This window comes from Actinia tenebrosa, unplaced genomic scaffold (genome assembly GCF_029948245.1).
Source record: "Actinia tenebrosa isolate PJP-AT-01 unplaced genomic scaffold, QUT_ActTen_1.0 PGA_scaffold1__47_contigs__length_23844297, whole genome shotgun sequence".
NCBI lineage: Eukaryota > Metazoa > Cnidaria > Anthozoa > Actiniaria > Actiniidae > Actinia > Actinia tenebrosa.
In genome coordinates, this window is record NW_028292578.1 from 356,871 (window position 1) to 382,546 (window position 25,676).

General features: G+C 38.5%; 4 protein-coding genes across 4 annotated transcripts; 2 read left to right on the plus strand and 2 right to left on the minus strand.

Annotated features, from left to right (window-relative positions):
- Window positions 1-638: 638 nt before the first annotated feature.
- On the minus strand, window positions 639-4,561 carry LOC116296121 (uncharacterized). The gene is made up of 9 exons (XM_031704079.2): window positions 4,435-4,561; window positions 3,816-3,883; window positions 3,223-3,280; window positions 3,051-3,116; window positions 2,639-2,706; window positions 2,272-2,427; window positions 1,415-1,481; window positions 1,229-1,309; window positions 639-971 (listed from the first exon to the last, which is right to left on the minus strand). Exons 1-9 carry the CDS (start codon window positions 4,547-4,549, stop codon window positions 892-894), a joined length of 759 nt encoding a protein of 252 aa, XP_031559939.2. The 5' UTR covers window positions 4,550-4,561; the 3' UTR covers window positions 639-891.
- A 346-nt stretch (window positions 4,562-4,907) lies between these two features.
- Window positions 4,908-6,271, minus strand: LOC116296120 (uncharacterized). The gene has a single exon (XM_031704078.2). It carries the CDS (start codon window positions 6,206-6,208, stop codon window positions 5,387-5,389), a length of 822 nt encoding a protein of 273 aa, XP_031559938.1. The 5' UTR covers window positions 6,209-6,271; the 3' UTR covers window positions 4,908-5,386.
- Window positions 6,272-7,111: 840 nt separating this feature from the next.
- On the plus strand, window positions 7,112-8,155 carry LOC116296122 (uncharacterized). The gene is made up of 2 exons (XM_031704080.2): window positions 7,112-7,271; window positions 7,687-8,155. The coding sequence occupies exons 1-2, from the start codon at window positions 7,152-7,154 to the stop codon at window positions 7,888-7,890; spliced, it is 324 nt and encodes a 107-aa protein (XP_031559940.2). The 5' UTR covers window positions 7,112-7,151; the 3' UTR covers window positions 7,891-8,155.
- Window positions 8,156-11,738: 3,583 nt separating this feature from the next.
- On the plus strand, window positions 11,739-25,122 carry LOC116296119 (uncharacterized). Its single transcript, XM_031704077.2, has 16 exons — window positions 11,739-11,879; window positions 12,102-12,217; window positions 12,490-12,596; window positions 12,857-12,955; window positions 13,431-13,529; window positions 14,069-14,186; window positions 14,695-14,995; window positions 16,366-16,628; window positions 17,091-17,268; window positions 17,836-17,930; window positions 18,683-18,930; window positions 19,137-19,983; window positions 20,229-20,491; window positions 20,759-20,911; window positions 21,233-21,547; window positions 23,146-25,122. The coding sequence occupies exons 1-16, from the start codon at window positions 11,810-11,812 to the stop codon at window positions 23,312-23,314; spliced, it is 3,441 nt and encodes a 1,146-aa protein (XP_031559937.2). The 5' UTR covers window positions 11,739-11,809; the 3' UTR covers window positions 23,315-25,122.
- Window positions 25,123-25,676: the final 554 nt, after the last annotated feature.

Below are 25,676 nucleotides of genomic sequence, written 5' to 3' on the forward strand. Positions count from 1 at the left end.
AATACTAATTTTATTTCTGTTTTAGGGGTGCAGGACTTGCACAGTAACAGCACTTTGCTTTTTAAAGGTCCTGTGGCACGAGCCAATTTTTATTGCAACATGCAATGCTCTGTTTTCGTCAGCATTGCATTGCAAGTTGCCTTGTATAACAGGGCTTTAATTTCTAAAGTAAAAACTAATACAAACCACATAACGGTTATAATCTTTTTCATTCACAAATGGAGCATACATTTGTGTTTTCCTTCACGAATGGAGCATACATTTGTGTTAGGAGCCATACCAATAGCAACAGCTCTAGACAGTAGCTTTTCTTACAATTTTTTCTAGTCCTCTATTGCTCAATATTAGCCTCAATAGTCCCTTTCACAGCAGTTCCCTGCGCCATCTTGAAAGGTAGCCGTGCCTTTGCCTCGAAGCGAGACACTGAGCAAGAGAACATGAAACTGGATTATTGCCAATTGCCACAATCACTGCAGAAGCAAAGTTCTTTCTTTTTCAATAATTGAAGCAACAACAGCAAAGAACAACCACTGCTGAAATTTGCTTTACACTCAGATTCAAGTTGCAAGCTATCAGTACTCTATCATTATCATTTTAAATATCAACTCAAAGGATATGCAAAAAAACTTTATTACAATAAATAAAAAAGAAAACCTTGACAAGAATCTTGATAAAAGAAAGGAGAAATTAAATATTTTTGTACAGTACATCTTATGTACCAAAAATGAGATAAAATTTAAAAAATACGAAAAATACTATACATACATCTTAAAACACTTGATATAAAAATACACGGAGTAATATAATATAAAGGTATTCTGGAAGTGTTAGTTTATATAAAAATGTAAACAGCCTATTCCTTCAGTTTTCTTGCAGTTAACATCCATCTTTTTATTGTCCTTCCGTCTTAAGTTTCTGTGGTCTTGGATTCTCCAATATTGACCTTAAATAATCATCTATTACTCTCTGAACTGAAAAGAGTGATTTGTTAGTACATTAGTGTTACACCTCCAAATTGAGTACAATTGTCTTTTCTTTCATTAAGGTCCATTGTATAGTAAGGAATGCACATTCTTGGGAACAACACAAGTTGATTAAAAAATGCCATGGGTTTTGGTTGAATAGCTGAATATTATAACACACAACCGAGACTAAGGCTGGGCAAAGAGAACTCGAAACTGGAGTATTATGGAGGGCAATGTTTGCCCTTTGCTCATTAATAGCTTACCATTTTTGTTACCCATTCCAACTGCCAGACTGAAAGCAGTGTGACCTTCATCATTCGTAGCAGTCAGATCTGCACCATGTTCTGGTTCATAACAAAACAAAGATAACAATTAAGATCGTAAGCTAGCACACACTATTGTGATGTACTTTCCAATATGATCAGTTTCATCAGTAAATGTTAACAAACCTAAAAGAACCTTGACCATTTGTGGATATCCATTATAAGCAGCAAACATCAAAGGAGACCCTCCATCCTGAAAAATAAAGGACAGCTATTGGGTAATGCAAACACAATATACTGAATGATATAAAATACATGTCAAAGGCCTGTGCCAGTATGTGTTCTAATAACCATTCCACCTAACCCGCGAACATGCTCTCAGGGGATTAGGGCCCAGGGCCAGGGAGGAGTGAGCCTACAATGATGTTATATACACCCTACTAAAACCCTTTTTATTATATGGCCAGTCCAATTTTGACTTTATCAGGCATGATAAAGCAAAGTTTTTAAAGAGGGAGGGGGTAATTGCATTGCTACAATGTTGTAATTTTGAAATATTGGTGGCGCAGGGGGTTGATTAGGTTGCTAAGCCTATGTAGTCCCAGTCTAACTATCTGTTAGTCAAATATTATCAAAGGTGCATTCTGATTGGATGAGCCACTACTAGACTATACAGGGATGGCGGAGCAGTTTTTTGATTGGGGGGCTCAATAGTGACATTGTATGGCAAGGTGGGGGGGCTGAGTTGAGTGAAAATGTATTAAAATTTCACAAAAAGTGGGGGGGAGCTAGGTTCTGCCATCCCTGCTATAAGTTATATCCTACTATACATGTAGTAGCAAAAAATGCTGGCTTTGAAAACCAAAACATTAAATTTAACTCTAATTCGAAACTTGTTTGCATCTAAATATTTGACTGACACTAGCTAGTTGGATTTGACTAAAACAATATTAGTCCTCTCGCCCTCAAGGCCTTTATATGAATCAATAGCCCATTCTGGCTCAAGAGCTAATTGCTAAATAGTTTCCAGAAAATTTATTTACCAATGTGCAAACATTGGGGTCAGCGCCATATTCTAATAACTGTTCTACTACGTCCAATTGGCCCTGACATGTCCCAAATGCCAGGGCACTTTCACCACTGGGGCTACATATTGTTGCATCTGCACCATTCTGTAATAGCAGGGTAACTGTTGCTTTCTAAATTAAAACAAAAAGATGAAGTATAGGGATGAGTCGAGAACAGGGCCTTCAAAGATAATACACAGAAAATATTTTAAAAATCACATTTATTTGGATTTATTACCTGCATGTACCAGTACATGAATGGACTTCCTGAGAGAATGCAGTCATAAATCTAATGAATGGACAGTGAACTAGTGTGATTATAATATTATTATATTTTGCATACTTGTCTGTGAGCTGCTGCCCATGCAAGAGGTGTGAGTCCAGTCTTGTCTACGGCATTAATGTTGGCACCTGTATCGAATAGAAATGGCTGTAAATCACAGTACTGAATCAGACATTAGCAAATGGATCACCATAGTATCAGTAACTAATGATAGTTACTAAGGGGAGTTTACAAGAACATACATCATTGCCCATCACTCAAAAATGTTTTTTGAAATTTTGGCCATAGGCTTGTGCTGCACGATAGGACACAGGGTCCCCATCAAAGTACATCATAGTAATTTATCAACTCCCTTAAAATCTCCATACACATCTCACAGTCAGCCCATTAAGAAATCATAATGATCAGTAAAGGCCAGACACTGAGGGTGGTCACTGCCACTTACTAAAAATTTCATGTGAATTGTAAATACCTTTGTCAATCTCTTCTTTGATTTTAGCAGCCTCTCCCTGCGCTGCTAAGAAGTGGAGCGACGGATCTGGAACAAATTAAGGTAAGAACAAAATTAAGAAATTATGGAATAAAATATAAATCGTATGAATATATTCAACTGTAGATTAAATAAGGTATGAATTCTTACTTACATTGAGCAGCTGTGCTACCTCTGTTTGTAGAACAACTTTCTGTTTGTTCTTGTTCACTCTGAAAAAGATTTGCAATTAATAATGTGTTGTGGCTTAAATATCAAAATCAGCTCCAAGCTACAACAGTGTGCTGCGCAGACTAATCCTTTCTACCATAGGTAACCATACGGGAAAAAAACCTCCATTCCTGGCCCCCCTCCTGTTATAAATCTATTCTGCTGTGCCTCTGGCCTTGGAGCAAGTTTGCACTTGTGAAGGAAGGTTGAAATGCCTATTACTAGCAGGATTATTTTACATATTGTATAATTACTGATCTTATCAAAATCCATTGTTTTCAGTCTGCATTATCCCAACGAATGCATAGAGGAAAATCAGACATATTTAGTTCATTCATTATTGGCCTTGTTTCTATGATAAACTAGCTAGAAAGAAAACAATTGGATTTTGATAAGAACAATAATTATACTAGATAATCACTTCGGCACCCAGCATTCGTAGGTATAATGCAGGCAGCTGAGGGCTACGCCCTCAGCTGCCTGCATCATACCTACGAATGCTGCGTGCCTCAGTAATTATCTATCAATTAACAATACCTTTGGAGTTAATAATGGTGTTTGTGGTGGCTTTAGTTGTGCAGCTTGAGAATTTTCTGCTTCTAATCCTGCAACATACTTTTTTTAGTCTAAGGTACAATTTATGAAAAAACAATCAATTTTTTAACTTTTTGCAAATAGAGCACTGAAAACAGTTTTCCAATACCCTTTCCCCCTGCCCATAATTATAAATAACGATATATTTTCATAAACAATATTCAGGAATTCATATTTATGGAATGTTTATGAAATTAAACTTACGTTTACTTCCAACTCCAAAATGAAATTTTTTTAAAATATTTTTTTACAATACTTTTCAATCCATTTGAGCGTACTTTAATTAATTCAATTAATTCAATATTTTCATTCGGCATTGAAAACCTTCAAAATACTTGGCTTCCAAATCAACCTAACCGGTACTAAATAGAAAACTCTTTTCTTTATTTAATATGGTAAACAATCCTACCTGTTTTGCTGGTAATGACGGGGAATGTGATTAAAAAATTCGTAATCATTAAGAAGTGATCTCAGCTATTTTATACTAACACATGTCGTGCTACAACACGTGTTCCTTAAACCAATGAATATCGCTGTAAAATTGATGGATTGATTGGATTACCTGAACATAGTACTGCTGCTACCTCTTGATCTGGCTCGATTTGCTTAGAATATTTAGATTCAGGGATATCTAAAGTCAAATATTGAGACCCTAGCAATACTGACATACTGCACATTTCAAAACAAAGACTGGCCGGTAAGGGACTGGGGAGAGGTATGGATGGAATGTGGTTGAGGGAATCGAAAAGGAGAGAGAGGGGGGTATCCTTATGCATTTAACAAATCTCTAAAACTGAAGCTGAATGCTTTGGTTATTTTTGAGCAAAAGAAAGAAAGAAAGAAAGGAAGGAAGGAAGAAAGAAAGAAAGAACTACGAATAAAGCTGTATACCATAGTAAAACGTCTTCTATCATTAAATCAAATTTAATATTGAAGAAATAGAAAACGGGCGCGTGTGCTGTGTGCTGTCACAAAGCACTTGGGGGTTGGCAGAACACGAGAGAAGTGTTAGGAGAAGCACGACGCATAGCGGAGTGCTTCTCGACACTTCTCGAGTGTTCTGCCAACCCCCAAGTGCTTTATGACTGCACCCAGCACAGCAAGCAAGTTTTTTATTTCTTTTATAAAATAAAAAAAATTACAATAATAGATAGGAATGACGCAACGGAAAGTGCGCGCGCGTGCAATGCGCTCTCATAAAGCACGCGCTCCAAACCAATCAGAACGTGACATTCATAACAGTTATTTTATAAATCGTTTTATCTCTACAGAGAAAAAGACAAAGTAAAATATTAGCCTCCAACTAAAGGTAAATTTACATGTAGTTTGATTTTATCTTCCTGCAACAAGCATCATGTGCTGTCAACCAGATCAGAAATGACGTCAAATGTAACCAAAGAAAGGTTGTATCATAAAAATATCGTGCAACATACGTGCGTGTGGGAGCTTGATTCAAACCACCACACCCCAAACCCCGGCCTCCCAATTAATTTCTCTTCCTTCCACTGTCTCCTCTACATCTTCGAATGTCGTCTGTGTCCCTTCACGGGTACAAGCGATTTTCGTAAACCAATATCATTGATAACGTGCCATTCTGGAGTACCATGTTGAATTTGATCGGCATTCCGTCCTGAGACATCATTACCTGGTTTTGTTGTCTGTTTAGAGGCAGGCTTTTGCTTCAGAAAAACATCTAAAGTCCCTGACTCACTTAATACTTCTGTCTCTTTCTTCGTGACATCCATTTTGAGTTTGCCGGCTGTCCCAGTAACACGAAATCCTGTTTCGAAATTCGATTTTTTGCTCCCTAGGACTTCGCCTTTCTTTCCCTCTTGTAAATGAAGACGATGGTTCTTTCTTTGACTTTTGAATCTCTGCGAATTTCGGTTAAATTTACTTTTAGAAGCAGCCAATTTTCCTGTTGAAACAAAGCTAGAGGACGTACGAGAACTCTTCACGGAATCACTTCTCGTTCGTGCCTTTTTATTCCCTTCTTTTCCGCTGTAAGTATTGTTAATTTTTTTAACCTTCTCTGGGATGAATGACTTTCTAAAGGACATCGTATTCCATCCGTTCACAACATGAACTATAGGTTTATCTGACTTGAGCACAGGATATTCAGCCATTCCTGGTTTCACGACGACTTGTACCGAATCCGCTTGAGCGGTGACTTTGGCTAAGTCTTTCGTCGCTGTAATCTTCAAATCTCCTGACTTATCTTCGACTTGGAAGTGAGCTTTCTGTCCATTTGTTCCTGCAGAGTGAATCTTTTTAACACCAAGAGAAAAAGCCACGACTAGGAATATAAACCAAGATTGCTTACAAAGAATCTTCATCTTCTCAATCTAGCTTGTGATATAGAACTCCTTTTTTCAAAGTCTATTAATGAAGCTTCATGAGAACATGTAGAAAAGAAAATATATTTCCTCTCAGCTTTTTGTTAATCCTATAACAATCTGAAATACTTGTTAAATATTAAAAGATGTCGTTTTCGTAACCAGAGGCTTAGACTGTCTCCACTGACCCAGAAGCAGCCACGCTTACGATCAATAACATTTAAAAAGACAAATAGGCGTGGTTCAGTTCAGATCGAAAGTTGCGAGCTTTTCTACTGACTGCAGATGCAGAATGTAATATCATCAGCTCTTATGATTAGAAAAGCTAATGAAGTTTTGTTTGATTTGTGTTTAAAATTGTTTGACCTGCTATCAGAACTGATGAAGAACTTAATACAGCTGGGGGTTCGCAGATACTCAGAAACCTCTCTACACGGTAGCGCCAGTGAATCTCGAAAAAAAGGAACCGACGTCTAGCACTCGCAGCTGGAATAAATCAATTCTTTATTACAGTAGAATTAGTCTAATCCAGCACTGCATTTATTTTATGATTTTTGCACTTTTTATGAATTTGAACATAAACCGAAAATGTGCTTTTATATTTAGAATATAACTTTCTACAGAAAATGTTCTTTTTAGTAAGAGAAAAAGTTATATGATGACGGAGAATTTCTGAAATTTCACACGGATGTTGTGAGTTTATATTCATCCCATCAACGGAAGACTCCAAAAATTTAAAGTTGACAATGTTTTGACCTAAAAATATATGTTTTTTTACTTTAAAAACTGAATATTTTGTCTAAAAATATAAAATGTAGTGTACATAATTCATGGCGCTCAAACAGAGCAGGTAAATTAATTGGTCGTGACTGCATGAGAATCATTGACTCTTGAAGTGTCGATACTTCAGAGAATTTTAAACTTAATAACGGAATATTTGAAGATGAACCAGCTAATTTTATTAGACTTTAAGTATTTTCTATTTACTCTGTTTATTTTTATAAACATTGCTAAAATTGGCTGTGTGCCACGGCCTCAGGAGCTGCAGAAACCACATTTCCAGGTAAGAAAATAGTTGGTTTTTTCCCCGACCAGCTGAGAGATATTTTCAATTTTACGATTACAAAGGAGTAGTTATTTTAAATCTATTTTTAATTTCATTATACAAAATGAACTCTAATCATATTTTAAGTTTGTAAGACAAATGTAGGACAAAGCCACAACTTTCTTTCACTGACTATAGCTTATCAAGGGAAAATATCGACCATTCTTTGTTGTTTTTTTTGCACTTAACTTCGAGTAGTTCGTTAACACATGCACTTGTTAATCCTTGTTAGATCTTGTTACGTTACGCAAATGTTTGATAACATTTCTCATCATCCCAAAAGTAACGAATAATCAAGGGTTAAGCCTTAAAAACCAAGCGTATATTCAACTATTAATTAAATATGTCGTTGGAAAAAAAATCATTATTGCAGGTAGAACACAAGACAGGAATTCTCGATATTACAGCAACAAAAGACAAGGCGACAGTAGATGTCAAATCAGACACCATTCGCCTGGTGGTGAAGCCAGGGGACAGAGAAATGCCTGAAGCTGATATACCAGATACCAAAGTAATCAATGTAGCATCGAATGCCTATGCTCCCTCCTGGCAGAAAAAAGCTAAAATAATTAACTAATTAAACACAGCAATATTTTTATTTTTATTTTCTACTTTAGTTAAATCACAAATTTTAATTCAACTCCTGAGGTTTGGAATTAAACTCGGTGTCCAAAGTAACAAGCATAAATAATAGTATACCAATGCCTGTTGCCGTAAGACGTTGAAACCTAGAACTTTTTGATCGTTTTATGATAGCTCAGTACGTTACATGACAGTTGTAAATGCCTCGGTCTTCACACATCCTGCAGTACTGTGGACAAAATACAAAGTTAGTACACGTAGTCTTTGATTGATATACTTGCGCAAAAACGCGCAAAAAGCTACTCATAGGTTGTCGTGTATAATAGCTCTAGGCAGATACGAGAAGGGGAATAGATCTGCACTCATTTCTCGCACTCATATTGCAATAAGTCAAATCAGGACTGAATACACAGCTCGACTTTTCAGAGAGATATATATCGCTTATCTGCAAGTCATGATGATTCCGAATGCTTCTTTGCACATTCTGCGAGCCGCAAGTCATTATCACCCCATTCGTGTAGCACTTAATTCCTCTTACATTCTTGGGGCATAGTTTCACGCTATTCAGTGTCAATGCGCACATCACACATAAAAGGTTTAGTGCGCAGATGACCCGCGCTACTCTCTGCCAGCAGGGTAACCGCGCGCTTAACATCAATATAATAAAGATTGCCATTATGCGCACTGAACAGCCGCCTTTATATGACCTGTATAAGATAGAATACAGGTTAGTCAACACAAGATTAAGCCTGGGTCTTGGGAAAACAACTTGACCATTGCTATATGGCATCGACTTCTTGTGAGGACTTTGGGTAAAGAATAGAATCTATACTGATGCCAGAAGTTCGACGACGCTCAGCGGAAAGAACTAAGATGGCGGTAGAGTTTAGATAACTTATGTGTAACTAAGTGCGAAGAGAAAAGCAAGTTGAGGTGAAGCAACCAAACGCGAGTTGTTACAAGTATGCTAGCCCAAACGTGACAAAACTTCAAGTTGCATTTTTTCATGATCAAGCAGTACTTTTTATACATCAAGTTGATTTTCATTACACCAAGACCCTTGTGTTCTATGTCTAGTCATTTGTTTCGCTTGTCTAGTCATTTGTTTTTGATATCAAGCGCAATGTTTAAGTTGACAAAAGCAGCCATCGCAATCAAAAGTCAAAAGGGAACGCTAGAAGCACTCAGGAGAAGATTGATTTCGATCAGCTTGCGATCGATGAACGCGCTTGGTCTGGAAGCTAGTTGCAGGGCGGGAGGAGGGAGGGCGTTGAAACGGGCATGGGCTCTACTCTGCCTATCAACAATGGCGGACCGTTTGTGGAGGAAGTGCGGCTGACAAGAAGATCTTTCAAAGGTAAATTTAGGCTTGTTTATCTTTGTTTTTAGCCAAGAAAACAATTTTATTGGTGTTAGAGAACACCCAAAACACGATAAGAGTCAAATGTAGACTAGCGAATCGATAGCGAAGTTGACATATGTTGAACAAAAATGGAACGAAATGATCGGAAATTGTGACACTTCTCCAGAGAAAAATATACACACACTGTTCTTCAGCACATTCTTTTTCACTTTTGGACCGTTAAAGGTAAAACATCTAACAATCCTCAGGTCAATTTTATAGGAATAGAAGGTGAAATCATATAGAAGGTGTACATACTAATACTAAGCGCTTCGCTAGTCTACATTTGAGATGTTAAAAAACCAATCTTGCTCAAATTTGCTCAGTCTGATTTTTTTCACAAAAGTAGAACACTATATAAACATTTCAAAAAAATATAAACTAGGTTTTGGAAAACATTGTAATAAAACCAAAAATGCCCTGCGCCCGCATTTGCTATATAAAATCTAGCGTAAACACCATGAAAAATGGTGATCCTCCACAAACGGTCCGCCATTGTTGATAGGCAGAGTAGTGCCCATGCCCGTTTCAACGCCCTCCCTCCTCCCGCCCTGCAACTAGCTTCCAGACCTAGCGCGTTCATCGATCGCAAGCTGATCGAAATCAATCTTCTCCTGAGTGCTTCTAGCGTTCCCTTTTGACTTTTGATTGCGATGGCTGCTTTTGTCAACTTAAACATTGCGCTTGATATCAAAAACAAATGACTAGACAAGCGAAACAAATGACTAGACATAGAACACAAGGGTCTTGGTGTAATGAAAATCAACTTGATGTATAAAAAGTACTGCTTGATCATGAAAAAATGCAACTTGAAGTTTTGTCACGTTTGGGCTAGCATATACAAGTGGAAGATAATTTGCTTGCGTTGACTTGCGCTTTTGTTTGAAAGGGGTTTTTCCAAGTGCGCATGCATGCATCGCTTGGCTCAGATCAGTTGAACATACCGTACTTTGCAGAGATCGTTCAAACATGGTATCATATCCATCCACGACGCTCTGTCCATGATGCGGTGCCCAACTACTGGTTGGTGATTGAAAACCACTTAAAGTCGATCTATGAAAACTTCCTGGAAATTGAGGGTAGCCATTAATGGTGTGCGGCGTTGTATGTAAATCTGATCCTAACAACTGACAGGTATTGCACTTATCACCACTTCTATGATCAAGTTCTTGTTGTCTAATTCTTGAAACAGTTTGGACATCACTATCATTAGTGGCGGCATTGTTTCGAAGCATGTTGTTTAAGGATATCTGAAATACTCCTTCATAGCCAAACGGTCTGTTTTTCATTTCTTGGGCCAAAGTGTTGCATTTGTCACACGTAGTTTTCGAATTATTGTAAGAAGGGTTGAAACCCGTAAACATGGTAGAGAAGTCTGGACCGTGACCAGGAAATGAACCATAAAGACATTGTTCCTGGAATGTGGATGCAGATAGTATCTCTTCAGAACTGGTGCTTCTGTCAACCTGTCGATCATACCACAAATGATGCGCATTTAGATTTCTATGACAAGACTGCGGTACATCAGATCTTTTAGCTATATATTGATAAACTGTTATATTTTCTAAAGTAACCAAGCTAAATAATCTGCTAAGGATGCATGATACTTCCTATACTTAGTTTGGTAATTTTAGGGAAAAAAAAACAAATTGCAAAGCAAAAGCGCGCACTTTTAAAAGTTTACTTCCTACGAAAAAAAACTTAGGAAGTTTCCTACGTTTTTAACTTTTGAAATCAGACAACATCGGACAAAATTATCATAAACTAAGGCGGAGAAAACTGTACTAAAGATGGTTAAAGACAGGACTGCAGTTTTATATAAGTTGTTGTTATATACCTGAACTGCGTGTTGTTTTCTCTTGGTACACTTTGATTGTCTTTGATTACGATAAGGGTGCCTATTTAAGCTTCTTTGGCGTCTTGTCCCATGACTAGCATGTCTAAGCGTCCATTTGCTCATTGTACTTCTAACTTTTTTGCTCCTAGATAAATCCTACATAGAAAATGGTCAAAGATTACTATTCTTCTTTAGCTTGAAAATAGACTGAATTTTTTCCCCCATCTATCTGTAAATAAATAAGAAAGTAAATCAAAAGGTCGTGAACTAAAATTCACGGTTTTGCAATGATATTTTCATTGTGATGTCATAATATAGTTAAAACTTAAAGGCAAGTTGCATGCGCACCACAGGGAGCCCACTAAATATAATTTATTGTTTGAAGGTAAATAGCAACATTATTACCTACCTCGTACCTGGCTATGTTGAATTTAGCAAAAGAAAAAGAAAGAAAGAAACAAAGCAACGCAGGATCGTGTAAAAGATTAAAATTTTGATGAAGATTTTTCTTTCCACTCATAACTTTCATGGGATCCCTTTGGTTTTCCTATACCTTGTCAGCGGTTGATCTCTGAGCGCGAATTTTTGTTTTCAAAATGGCGGATGAAGTTGTTTTTGTTGTTAGGTGAATTAGTTTTGAATTTTAGGACAATCATTTGATAAAATGATGCTGCAATGACTGCAGAAATTATCTGCAATGTTCCATTTTTTATTCTGTTGTGCTTGGCAGGGATTTCTTCATCGGGTAAGTTTGGTACAAACGAATAAAAAGTAAGAGTTTGGTTTGTACTATTAAAACATTGTTATTTTTACGAGAACTTCCTTGCTTGCTTTTCATCGTTTTTATGTAAGCTTATTGTTTTTCATCATTAATATGTTTCTATTTGAGCTTGTTTTAACCTCGTTTTTCACTGTATCTAATCGTAAAACTAACCTCCTCCTTCTTTATTTATTTCTTCTTTGACAGCTTTCGTAGACGTGAACCATACGTCTTCTCATCCTAAAGGATTGATTGTCGTTCCTGAGAACTTACGCACGAGTACATTAAATGTTACTTTTAATGAGACTGTTGAGAATGATAATGTAAGTCAATGATTTGCAAATATATTCCATGGATACCTCTCCTATGGAGATATAAATATGCATTCAACCCTCCCCTCCCCACTTAAAATAATAATAATAATCTGTAATTTACCCTTATTGAACTATCCACAACCCTTTGGATTTCAAATTTTCCACTAGGGTAGAGGTGTATGGGGTACCATTTTTTACTGAATTACCATTTATAGACAATAAGTATGTCTTTCTCACATACTATTTATTTATTAATTATTCAGATATTATTCATTTTTTAGGTTCTTGTTGTGTGCAATATACTGGAATCTGGCAATGGGCTCACAAATATTGTACTTCAAAACACAACTGCATTGATTGGGCAAACAGAAGCTGTTATCCCATTCAGGTTAGCAGACTAAATATCGTAGAACAATATGAAATAAAAATGTATGGATGGAACAAAGGAAAGAAGGAAAAAGAGAAAACAAAATGAAAAGTAGAGAAGGAAAGGGATATTACTCCCACGCCTCAAAGTGTTGATAAAATAATGTTTTACCACTATATGTGCTGATTGTACCTAAATATACAGCGATGAAAGGAGTACCAATTGTCAACTTTATTGTGTCATATAGCAATGAAATATGAGTGTGATCGTTTTTGTTTCAGCATATTATCACCTGGCCAACCAGTCACTGTGGAGTGTTCGGCACAAAGTGAAGGGAATTCTACACAGTTTATTTTTTCAACATCTAAAGGAAAACCGGGGTAAAGATTCTTCTCTTTCAATAGATTGTACATCAGGTTATTTGTTCCAAAATGTTTCAGCAATTAAAATATCATGTAAACTGAATAGTTGCAAGTTGCTCTTGGAATTAGATTTTTTACTGCCGCTAGTCAAAATTATGAAAGGTACCTATTTTTGATTGATGGAAGGGAAAAACCCACAAATTTGAGCTTGCAGCTCATGTAATTTTATTTAAAAAAACCAGTCTAATTATCACACATGTAATATCAGGTAACTGCACACTGTTAAAAAGTATGGTAGTTTTGGTGGGAAGGTACCCAAGGCATCAGTAATGCTTCGGTTGACATCCAAGTATTTGACATGACAAAAGTTATCCCTTCACAATATTGAATGCAAGTGTAATAAGTTATTTGTGAATGTATAGGATTAATAGATACCCTTTGTAAGTAATTATTTGTGCATTTAATTATTCTATTTTGAATGCATTTTTTGCAGATATTTACAAGTAACCAAGGCACCTATTGTGACAATTTGTAGTGATCCTGTGCTTGTAGCTACTGATCGTACATGTCAAACTGTACAGGTGGAACTAAGGTATATAGATGTGGATAAAAAATCAATATATAACTTTACTGAGTAATCTTACCTCATTCATCACACACAGCCCATTATTACTGACATTTCAATTATCATCTACATTACTCTACTTTACGGTGTTCAACTTTCCCTTTCAAAACAATATCTCCCTGTAAACCCCACATGAACTTTTGCCATGCATTTCATTATCCTGCTGTGTTTTCCAGTGTAGTTAGGCCCTTGTAGTGTAGTGGTTAACACATCAGACTAGAATGTCGAATAGACCCATTGCAGTACGTCGGAATGCAGCTCAATTTGGAGGACACAACAATAGATTTCCATTTCTGAGAAGATCGAAATTCTTTTATTTTTCTCCTCCAAATTGACCTGCTTTGATGTCACATGCAAGGAGTCTATATTGGGTTTAAATCCTACCAAGGGTATATGATATTTTTATCTTGATGTTTATTCCATTCATCACGCCAAGCGCAGCCCATTTCCACTGACATAGAATATAATAATAGAATATAATGCCTTTTTTATTTTTTATTTTTTAGTGAGGCAGTCAGTGGGCAGTTTCCAGCTGTAGTTAACTGCTCTGTCATTGGTACTAATGGTGGACCACAATTCAGATTTGAACCCACCGTCATTGATGTGGGACAAAGAGTTGCTCAGGTGAGACATATTTTAGCTGTATATTCAGGTGTCATACCAATCCCATTCCCAAAAAGACTTCTGTAGCTTAGTGCTATTCAAATAGACCTAATTTCAGACCACATGTCATTCCCTAGATTATTATTTCTTTGTTTAATGGTTGTACATGAGAAGTCACATGAATATGTATATGCACAACTCAAACAAATCTTATTCTCAAGAAAGTGACATCTGGTCTGAAATGGTCTGAAATGGTCAATACATTATGCATTTGGAAGTGGATTTGGTCCATTAGACCTCGTTTGTCTTGGCATAATGTTTACCGATTTCATACCACGTGTCATTCCCTAGAGTATTGTTTCTTTTTTTAATGGTTGCGCATGAGAAGTCACATGAATATGGACACAACTCAAACAAAGAATGTTATGCTCAAGAAAATGACACATGGTCTGAAATGGGAAAACATTGTGACCAAACGAGCAACACTTACCTCACAAACCCTGAGACCTGAAAATTTATTTTATTTTAGATGCCATATGTAACAGTTTCTACTGGGACCCAGTCAGTGCAGTCTGCACAAGTCAGTTGCATAGCACAGACCTACAATGTTACTAAACTACCAACGATAGTCATCTGTGGCAAGGGCCCTGTAACAAGCACCACAACACCCCCACCAACCACAGCCCCTGCGACACCATCAAATATCACCACTACCTCAGCTACAAATACCATCCCTACTCCAGCTCCTCCCACAGAAATTATTGTGCCACAGTTCTTAACCTCAGAAGATGGGGTGGATTATTTTCAGTATTTGACAGAAAACTCTTCAGGTAAATGCATCTTGAAATTCTTTCTTGAAATTTTATTGATACCCTGAAACAACCTCTGGGTTGATCTAAGTCAGGGCATGGCTAACTCACAGATTGAACCCTGAAACAACCTCTGGGTTGATCTAAGTCAGGGCATGGCTAACTCACAGATCGAACCCTGAAACAACCTCTGGGCTGATCTAAGTCAGGGCATGGCTAACTTACAGATCGAACCCTGAAACAACCTCTGGGCTGATCTAAGTCAGGGCATGGCTAACTCACAGATTAAACCCTGAAACAACCTCTGGGCTGATCTAAGTCAGGGCATAGCTAACTCACAGATTAAACCCTGAGACAACCTCTGGGCTGATCTAAGTCAGGGCATGGCTAACTCACAGTTAGAACCCTGAAGCAACCTCTGGGCTGATCTAAGTCAGGGCACGGCTAACTCACAGTTAGAACACTGAAACAACCTCTGGGTTGATCTAAGTCAGGGCACGGCTAACTCACAGTTAGAACACTGAAACAACCTCTGCGTTGATCTAAGTCAGGGCATGGCTAACTCACAGATTGAATCCTGAAACAACCTCTGGGCTGATCTAAGTCAGGGCATGGCTAACTTACAGATCGAACCCTGAAACAACCTCTGGGCTGATCTAAGTCAGGGCTTGGCTAACTCACAGATTGAACCCTGAAATAACCTCTGGGTTGATCTAAGTCAGGGCATGGCTAACTTACAGATCGAACCCTGAAACAACCTCTGGGCTGATCTAAGTCAGGGCATGGCTAACTCACAGATTGAACCCTGAAATAACCTCTGGGTTGATCTAAGTCAGGGCATGGCTAACTCACAGATTGAACTCTGAAACAACCTCTGGGCTGATTGAAGTCAGGGCATGGCTAACTCACAGATTAAACCCTGAAACAACCTCTGGGCTGATCCAAGTCAGTGTATGGCTAACTCACAGATCGAATAGGAATCTAGCACATGAGATTTGCAGAAGGGGGAAAACCAGAAAACCTGGTTTAAAACCTGGTTGTTTAGCTAGTAGAGGTAGAATCAAATAAGTTTTTATACTGTATTATATGACTGAGCTTCAATGCTAGTTGCATGGTAGTTTGGTAATGGAGGACTGTCTGTCTGTCCATTGCCTGTGTCTTGCCATCCATTATTTTGTCCCAGTCTACATGTATATAATAATATTTTCCATCATTCAATTTGTTTGTAGATATGGCTTCTTTTGCCTGATAATCTCTGGTCATTCATTTTCTGTCTGGCTTTTGATATTAAGAGAAAGTTCATGAAATATTAATTGATCTTTGCATTTCAAATGAATCACAGTTCCACAGTTAGCCTCATATTATATACCATTATTTTCTTCTATTTCCAGGAACTCCAGTAACTTTCACCCTCAATCCACTTACTCTACAACTTTTTCCTCAAACAACTACAATCCATGGATCCTACGGCATCCTTTTGACACTCAACATTCCTCAAACCATTCCTATGGATATATTATGTTCTCTGACCTCACTACCACCAGGGAAGATCAACAGTTCTTATATCAACTGTCCAGCAGAGGCCAACGATGCTGTGACTTTAGCATTTTCTGTGATCCAGTTGAAGCTGGCAGCGACTGAAATACAGTTTAGGGTTTGTATAATTGGATTTTTTCAAATCGGATATACCACTCCAGGTCAGAAGGACTAACAGGTTTTACAACCCACTTGATAAGGTAGTCAATCTGTGGAGCGAGGGAAAATTGGGAACTTGGAGAAAAAGCCCAGTAGACCTTTTCTGAGATAGCAAGTATGGTGCATTGTGGACTAGCTTGGATACGAACATCTTTTGTTCACCATGCCTTATATGGTGTTTTTTGTACCCAAGCTAGACCACAATGCATCCTGTTTATCATACAAACAACTCTACTCACATATGATGGCAAGTTCAGTAGACAATAGAACCCTTTGTTGCACTTGTGGGACGCGAGTGCTCTCACCACTGCAGTGTGCCTCCAAATGCTTCTAGTTTGTCATAGAATTCATACTAAAAAATCAGTATTTTTCCCCATTGTAACTTTTCTTAACTAACATTTTTTTCTCTCGATTCTTTCAGAAATCAGAGGTCTCTAAGACCCTTAGTCTCTCTGTGGTTGGGAGTCCCACTGGCCATGTCAGAGACCTGGTGCAGTTATCATGTTGTCCTAAGGCTACATCAGTACTGAAGCCCTCCCCTGTCGGGGCATATCTGTGGGTTGATCTATCAAGACAACAACAAGTTGATGACAAGTCTGGTGAGTAAAATTGTATTCTGAGCAACTAGGTTCTTTAGAGCCAAGACTTTTTAAATAGGAAAAGGAGGGAATAAATGATGATGACTTTACTATTATGGGTTGAATGAAAAGACTTGGATATTTAAAACCCAATTGAGAAGCTCCCTGAAAGTCAAAGTAGGGTTTACTGGCAAGAAAGTTTTTGCAGAGAAAGAAAAATTTGAAAAACCCTTGATAGAGCAGTCAAAGAGAAACTCACTCACTCCTCCTATTTGGAAGACATCTTTAGCAAACTTCATGTGCAATTAGATAGTGAGCTATCATTATAGAAATTGGCTAACATGCTTGGGATGCATGGGTGGCATATTGGTGAGAATGCTTGCCTCTTACCAGTTATAACCCGGGTTAAATTCCTGGATTCAGTGTCCTTTGCTAGTAGAGTTTGTCATTAATTCTCTCCCTCCCTTTGAGGGTTTTTCTCTGGGTTCTAGGTACAGGTTCAGGAGAAAAAGATTCTCTAGTAGTGGTACTATATCAGTGTTGTCTAATCAATATGCCAAATTTATATACTTCGATAACTGATTTCAGGTGGTTCGACATCAACAGCATCCATGGATATTGAACTGACCTGTCCATGTAACCTGAAGGAACAGCAGTGTGATACTGGTTGCTGCTGTGATCAGGTAAATAGATAGTGTGCGTGTGAACATCACGCTACACATTAATTTACTATTCACTTCATGCGTCCAAAACAGGTCGAGAAATGGTGGTATTTGAACTTTGCTTTGTGCGCAACACTTGCCCAAAGTTTGCACTGGTTTCCGGTTACAACTCTACTTGGACTCTTTTGATTGGAGTGCAAGTCCGATCAATCTCTGTAGACCCGTTGCAAGTGCAACAATGCAGCTCAATTTGGAGGACAAAACAAAAAAATTTCAATCTCCTGGGAGTTGGAAACCTATTGTTTTGCCCTCCAAATTGAGCTGCATTCCGACGTACTGCAAGGGTCTATTCGCTGCATAAAAGGTCGAACAAGTGGAAAAATATGTTAATTTGAGTGTTAGGTTGTACGCAACAGAAGCGCGTTGCTCTTACTGGTTTCCGTAATGGCTAACGACTCAGACGAAAGAAAAGCATTAACGTACTTTTGGTTCTAACAATAAAATTCTCTGCCAGTCTCCCTACTATAATATAAGCTTGGAAAAAATAATTGCTACCGAAGAGGGGATGGGAAAGGAGGAGAATGTCAAAAGCTACGAAAGCGCGCGGCATTAGACGAGGCGCTCGCTTTTATTGATAAAATCAAATATGTTTCCCTTTCATCTGGATTTAGCGCGTCTCGCCGCTGCAAAAGACATTATCTTTGTGAAGTGCGTTGTACTACACAGAATGTACATGTAATATTTTATTTCATTTATTCTATATCTAACCCCAGGACTGTTCATCCAACGAGTATTCGTCCTTCTCATGTACAAAAGGATTCTTTGGAGGCGATGCTTTAGAACGTCCGTTGGAATTCAGTTGTAAAGCAGCTTGGCCTGACTCGGTTGATGTGAACCCATTTTTATGTGTTACCATTAGTAACAGCCCTTTTATTGGCTACTGGTTTAACTATACTTCACCAACCACGGCTAAAGATCTACCAGAATACAATACACTCCTCAGTGCTGCTAAAACCACAAGGTAATACCGAGTGCGCTGTTAAGAGACTCTGGAGACTCGTTCCTTTGTTAACCTACGAATGGGCCAAACCCACTTTCCCATTTTAGACCACATGTAATAAGACCCCAGTCCAAAAGCACTGAAAGTGAATTCGCTCCCGGGGATGGGGGGGGTTAATAGAGGAAATACGGTATGTATTATACATGGAAATCCTTTTGCATTGTTAGGTTTTCATATCAGACGAGTGCCCAACCATCAAGCCTGACAGTCGATACATACAAAGTAGGCACGACCATCAGAACAGCAGCTAACAGTAACGACAACCAGTACCGAGGAGCAAGCCTGGGAATCCTTACCCTCCCAAGACAGGTCTTCAGTGGTTTATGCTCTCACAATGCACCTGTAAGCTTCCTGGAGAACATGGATTCTAGTTGTACAACAGAACTGACGGAATCCCTGTGTACTGCCTCATCATCTCTTAGCGCGTCCAGCTTTTTAATGCCAAAGCAAATGGCAAGCCCGCCATGTCCAGTACCAGCGGCAGTGCTAAGGAGAGGAGCTCTTGGTCAAACTCAAAGTGAACCTCCATCGTTAGCTGATGCGGACGTGCAGTATTTCTGCACAGACGATTCGAGGAAATTTGTTCCTGTAAAATCAGGACCAGGATCGGGAGTGGAATCGGATGGCTCGGAATCTTCCGTTTGGAGGTGTGGATTCGACGATGGTAAAGTTGCGCCTCCTCTCCCTGTTTTTAATTCTACTTCCAAGATATGTTCTAATGTTGTTCTTAACGTTACGTACCAGTTCGAGATATTCGGACAAGAGATTAGTAAAGTCAAAGCTATTATTTTATTGGGTAATATCCAAATACCTACCCCGCTGTCGTCATTTCCGTCAAATATCGCTTCAACGGATACACCCATCAACTCTATTACCCAGTTTTTCACCTCCAAGTTTACCCATTCGTCTTTATTCAACACATCCGGTGCGATTCCTCCTGATGCTATATACCGGTCAGGTAACCCAGGGTACATCAAGGGGCTGCCTTTGCTTGGACTCAAGAAAACACAAAATGTAAGTATCCGCCATCTTTCTTGTTGCAGTCCTTCTTCCCTTCACTCTTTTTTCTTATCTCTCCTTTTTCCTTCCCCTTTCCTTTCCTATTTATCATTCTATATCGTCCCTCTCTATTTCCCTTCACTTTCTTCAGTTCCTTTCACTTGTCTTCCTCCTTCTCCTTCTCCTTTTCTTTCGTCTCCTTGTTTTTGTCCTCCTTCTTTTCCTTTTTTCCTATTGATATGTCATATCATATATTTCAGAATTCATTATCGAGACAGCTACCCGTCAGATCCCCCAGTGTGGATGGCTTTTGTTCCTCTTCTCCACTTTCAAATCCTATTCTCTTCGGAGAAGCTCTTACTTCCGGCTGCCTGATAAAACTTGGTTTCAGTGATATGCGCAACTGTACACGTGTGAGAGAACTAGTGCGGACCAATCACGAAGCTTTGTTGGACGCCACTCACGTGGGACGCACGGGTAACGCACGTGTTGCAGTAGATGAAGACTGGCTTCCTATTATAAAGTAAGGATTACGCCTACTCCTTTATGCATGTGCTTTCTGTACCAGGGTCGTAGCGAGGTCACGCTTTAGTGAGGCGGATAGGGACTGGGATGTACAAATAAAAATTCACAGGAATCATGCATAAACTATTTAGATTTTAGTGCCGAAAGCAAACTTTAAAACTTTTATTTTGGTGGGATGGGGTTGGGGGGATGTGTCCCGTTTCCCCCTCCCTACGCTAGTGTTCTGTACTGTTTCTCTAAAACCAACCTTTTCTGTTTGTCACAGAGAACAAATCAAAGACTCGCCGTCCACCACAAATGCCACTGCCACTGGTGAATGTCAAGACATTCCTCAGGTACAGTTGATACAAGTTCTCGTTGCACAAGCAGGGATCTATCGAGGAGTAACGCAGATGGAGGTTGTTGGTCTCAGAATAAGGTAATCCTTAACTGATGACAATATTTCGATATCTATTGAGTGAGTTAATAACAATATATTCAAAGTCGAGGCTCCGAGAAAACAGTGATGTAGTTCTAATCAATCTTTCGTTGCTTCTATTCTGTCGTTCGCTTTGTTCGTGCAAACCCAGTGCGGGCAACTATTAGCTTCTCTTATGCATCTGTCCGGCATTTTTCTGTCCCTAAAAAGAGATATATTTTTGTCTTAACCACTAACTTATAAATGAGAGTGTCCGGATAACTAAAAAACAAATGGAGGCCAAAACTCCTATTTTCTCACAAGAATATCTATTATTTACAGTTACGAATACACGACATGGCGGTATTATTGTGTCAGCGGTTATGGTCTTAGTTGCTTAGCAACCCCAGAATCCAATGCAACCTTAAACAACACACGAGCCAATCAGAATGCCTCGTCAGTCAATAGTACAATTATGCCAACAGCAACAGTATCATTGGCGTTGTCTTCTAGTGCGGTCTTGAATGGGTCGTCTGTAGGACAACAGAACCAAACGACCACCAATAATAGTTATAGTCCAAGACAGATGTTATTCATGCTGGAGACGAGTGTCGTATTTATTACTGTTCCTGCAACTGAGCAAGTGAAAATGAAAAGGTAGGGATATGAATGAATCAGTAATGAGACGATGATGATGAATGGAAGGTAGGAATGGTACAGTGATGAGATGGATGGGATGGAATGAACCGAAAGATAGGTTGATGGAATAGATGAAAGTAGGGAAGGAATGAAAGGTGGGTGGGTGGGTGGGTGGGTTGGTATATGGGTGGATGGGTTAATGGATAGATGTATGGATAATGGGTGGGTGGATGGGTGGGTGGATGGATGGATTGATGAATGGATGGATGGATGGGTGGGTGGGTGGGTGGATCGATGGATTGATGGATAGGTTGGTGGGTGGATGAATGAATGGATGGATAAAAGAAACAAAAATGGAATGAATGAATAAAAGACTGACTCGTCTGATGGGATGCATTGATGAATGTAATGGGATGGAAGAAAGATAAGGAAGAAAGTATAGAAGTAGTGAAAGATCAATTATGGGAGAGGGAGACGAAGTGAAACCACAACGACCAAAAGTAGATCTGGCTCTTCATGTCAGGAACCAATAGAAGGTTCTTGTATCCAGTTGTACTTCCTTGACCATGGTGACACCTTTTAATCTTTAAATACCAAATAATCGGGTTCAGTTCAGAATAAAACTTTTTACAAGTTAATGCCAGATTTTTGTATTCAATTCTTCTCGTGATAGGTAGCCAGTGCAGGTCCTTCATGACAGGAGTGATGTAATCATACTTCTTACTCTGACAGTCGTCTACTGAACAGAATGTATACTACTCATAGAGTATTTAGGAAGTCTGTAGAAGTAGAATAGTTAATGTAATTTAGTCTAGATGTTAAAACTGAGTGGGTTATGATTTGTTCAGCCTTCAGTTATTTTAATCATATACATTATTAAAGCAACCTTTACTGAGCAACTGAACTTTACGAATAGCGTGCATTGTCGATCACACCATAAAATCAAATTCACGCCGAGGTGGATAGCCGATCTGACAATTTCAGTTCCTATTTGAGAGGCACGCGTCAGGGATTCGCACATTGTGTTGGTTTAATTACACACAAAAAAAAACTCGGGTTTAAGAATTTAAGCTCGTTATGGATCCTTGATTTCATGGATATTGTTGATCCCAAGAGGTTCCATCTTGGATGCAATTCAGAAGCCAACTGTTGAAAATCGTAGCCAATAAATGACATGGAACGTGCTGCTTAGGTACTGGATATTGATGGAGGGAAGGGGAGTTGCACGAAGAGTGATTGAAGATTCTGAACTCCATACATCAAAACTGAATTTGTGGTATAAATGATGAAGATGACAACTCTGAAGACCTGGTGACTAAGACGATTGTACTATGCAGCCTCACCATTTGGACAGTGGAAGGTTTTTAAAAATGGTCCCGTAGTTTATTTACTTACTTGTGTAACTGATAAACGTCTTTTTTTAATGAGGGAAAAATATAATGTTCTGACGACAAAAGTAGCCCGGGTAAAACGGGATCAACCATATAGGTGGCTACGGCACATTTTTGGCGTTGACTGGCGTGATTGGTGTTGATGTTGAAGTGTGTTGGTGATTTTAGGGGTTGTGGTGAAAGCAATAGTGATAGCGATAAAGGTTATTGTTTTATTTCTAACAGATCGTCGGACCAGACCGGAATATGCTACAAGGACGTATGTAAAGAAGAGCTGTTTTACCCTCTTTCGCCAGCATATAAAGGCGAGTCCAAAGACAAAGTTATGGCATATTCATTAATTCTCATCTTTCTCACCATCATCGTATATTTCTATACAAAACCATGGGGATGACCGATGGAGTCACATGGGACTGAAGAATAAGGCAGAGACATCTCGGTCGAACAGGTCAACAGTTTCAGAGATCAGAATTGAATCTCACTGGCCTCTACGACGATGAGTAAGACCTGTTATTCCCGCCAACAAGCATTGAATGACAGTTTGGTTACTGGATGGATTAGACTGCTGTGATTCGAATAACAAAAACACTAGCAGACCATAGTGGATTCAAATCTCTTGCCTTGTATGAGAAGGTTTTGGTCGTTATCTTTCAGAAGCATGTCAGTATCAAAGATAATCAGTCGGTACCCTATTGTATTCTAGACTGGCAACAGTGAAAAACTAATACTCCATTTTACAGTTTCGTTCAGTGACCACAAATAATATTTCCTACTCTTCGGGGGAGGAACGATACCGAGGAGCTCTGGGTACGAGACTGAGTCGAGGTTGGAGTTTCCGCACATAGCAAAACTATAGTTTATCTTTGGCGACGACCCCAACTTCGGCTGTAACTGGAGTAACTGTAAAATATTTCACGACAGGGCGTTGCCAAAATGCTGCAGTTCGCAGATTGTCATCGGAAAACCGCAGTGACTTACTAACCTCTTCCTTTCCTTTAGTAATAAGTTAAATAGTCCAAGTTTTATTTAAACGTATTTATTTACAGAAGTTATGACATAGCAAAACTCTTATGAGATACCTCGTAAAATTTTTATTAAATTTGAAAAATATTGAAAAAATGATTTGTGTAGACCACTTCTCTCGTAAACATGATCTCTAGTCCAGAATCTCGGTGTGATCCTCGAGAGCCCAGAGGTAAAATTCTGTCGCTCGTTTTAATCCTTGGTTTCCCGAGGATGAGAACCGTAGGCTTGGGGAAACAAAGTTCTATAATTTTAATCAAAATCATTAACATGAACAATAATAAATGGCTAAGATTTAACAGTGTCATTTCCACAGAGTGGCTCTTCTTCCACTGGATTCCAATTGGGAATTTAGAACTTGATTTTTACGGAGGGAGGAAAACCGTTGAACCCGGAAAACCCTAGAAAAATTATTTTAAAAGAATCTAATTTGCTTTTATATCCGGGTTATAATTGTAAAAAGAAGGTTTTCTATAAAAGTAAAAGATATGTGCATTGTCAAATTACGTGCAGAGTGAGAAGCTCATGTGATGTACAGCTGTCTTATCCACTGTCACATTCAATAGTCCCTTTCACAGTTCCCTGCGACATCTTGAAAGGTAGCCGTGCCCTTGCATCGAAGCGAGACGAGACGAGACATGTAAATAATTGTCCAAGGTGTTAAAACAGGTCTCTATCATTGCAAGCTCACCGTTCGTCTCTCTTCGATGCAAAGGCACGGCTGCCTTTCAAGATGGGCCACTCATGCAGAGCAGAGTTTAATCAGCCAATCAGAATCGCATTTTATTAGATACAGTACAAATGGTCTGGCCTTGCGGCACGTAATGACGGATGAAAATGCAGGCCAATCATCCTGACTGGCTAGTTTTAGTGAAGGTTCAGCTTTCGATCATTTCTATATTAAATTACTATATTATACAATTACTAGCCACCTCACTGGCTTCATTTCAAAATGCAAATTCATATTTTATTAATTTATTAATTTAGTTTATTTGAAATACTTTATTTATTTAGAGCGGTTTCAAACGCTCAACACTGAGCGAATGACCTAAATATTTCTCTGTGTGTGTCCCTGAACTGTGGGAACTCTTTTCCGCCTGCTACACGTACTGAATCATCTCTTTCGTTATTCAAGTCTAAATTGAAAACTTATTTATTAAAACCTGCGTTTAATAACTAGTAACTATGTATCTTTTTTTCTCTCTCTTTACAATCTCTATATTTTTGCACTTAGAGCATTCTTTTTTTTTAATAAGCGCATTTTAAATGTATGTTATTATTATTAAATGTATATTATTTACCAAGAAGGTCGGTTTAGAAGCGGACTTCCTACTATTTTTATAACAAACACGACATATTAAAATCTGAAGATGGCAGACGTTACTGCCGAAACATGTCAGTTAAAACTAAGAAGTGTCGTGTTTTTTTTATGAAAATATTTAGGTTGTGATGTCAATGGCTGCAATCTTGGTCTAAACCTAGACACCCTGCTGCGACAGACCCCTGTGACCTCATCTGCGAATGACAACGCGCTTAAATTATCCAATTTTTCTATTGGTTAATAGAACAAAAGACTATCGTGACGTCATCAGATGATGAAGAGAGAGTTGATTACATCTTCGTTTTCTCACTCTGATTTTCAGAGCTGATTGGCTTGTATTTTTTGATTTTTCTGACGTAAAGTAAAATAGTAAGCTTAACTAACTTATCTAACTTAACTTAACCATATTCTC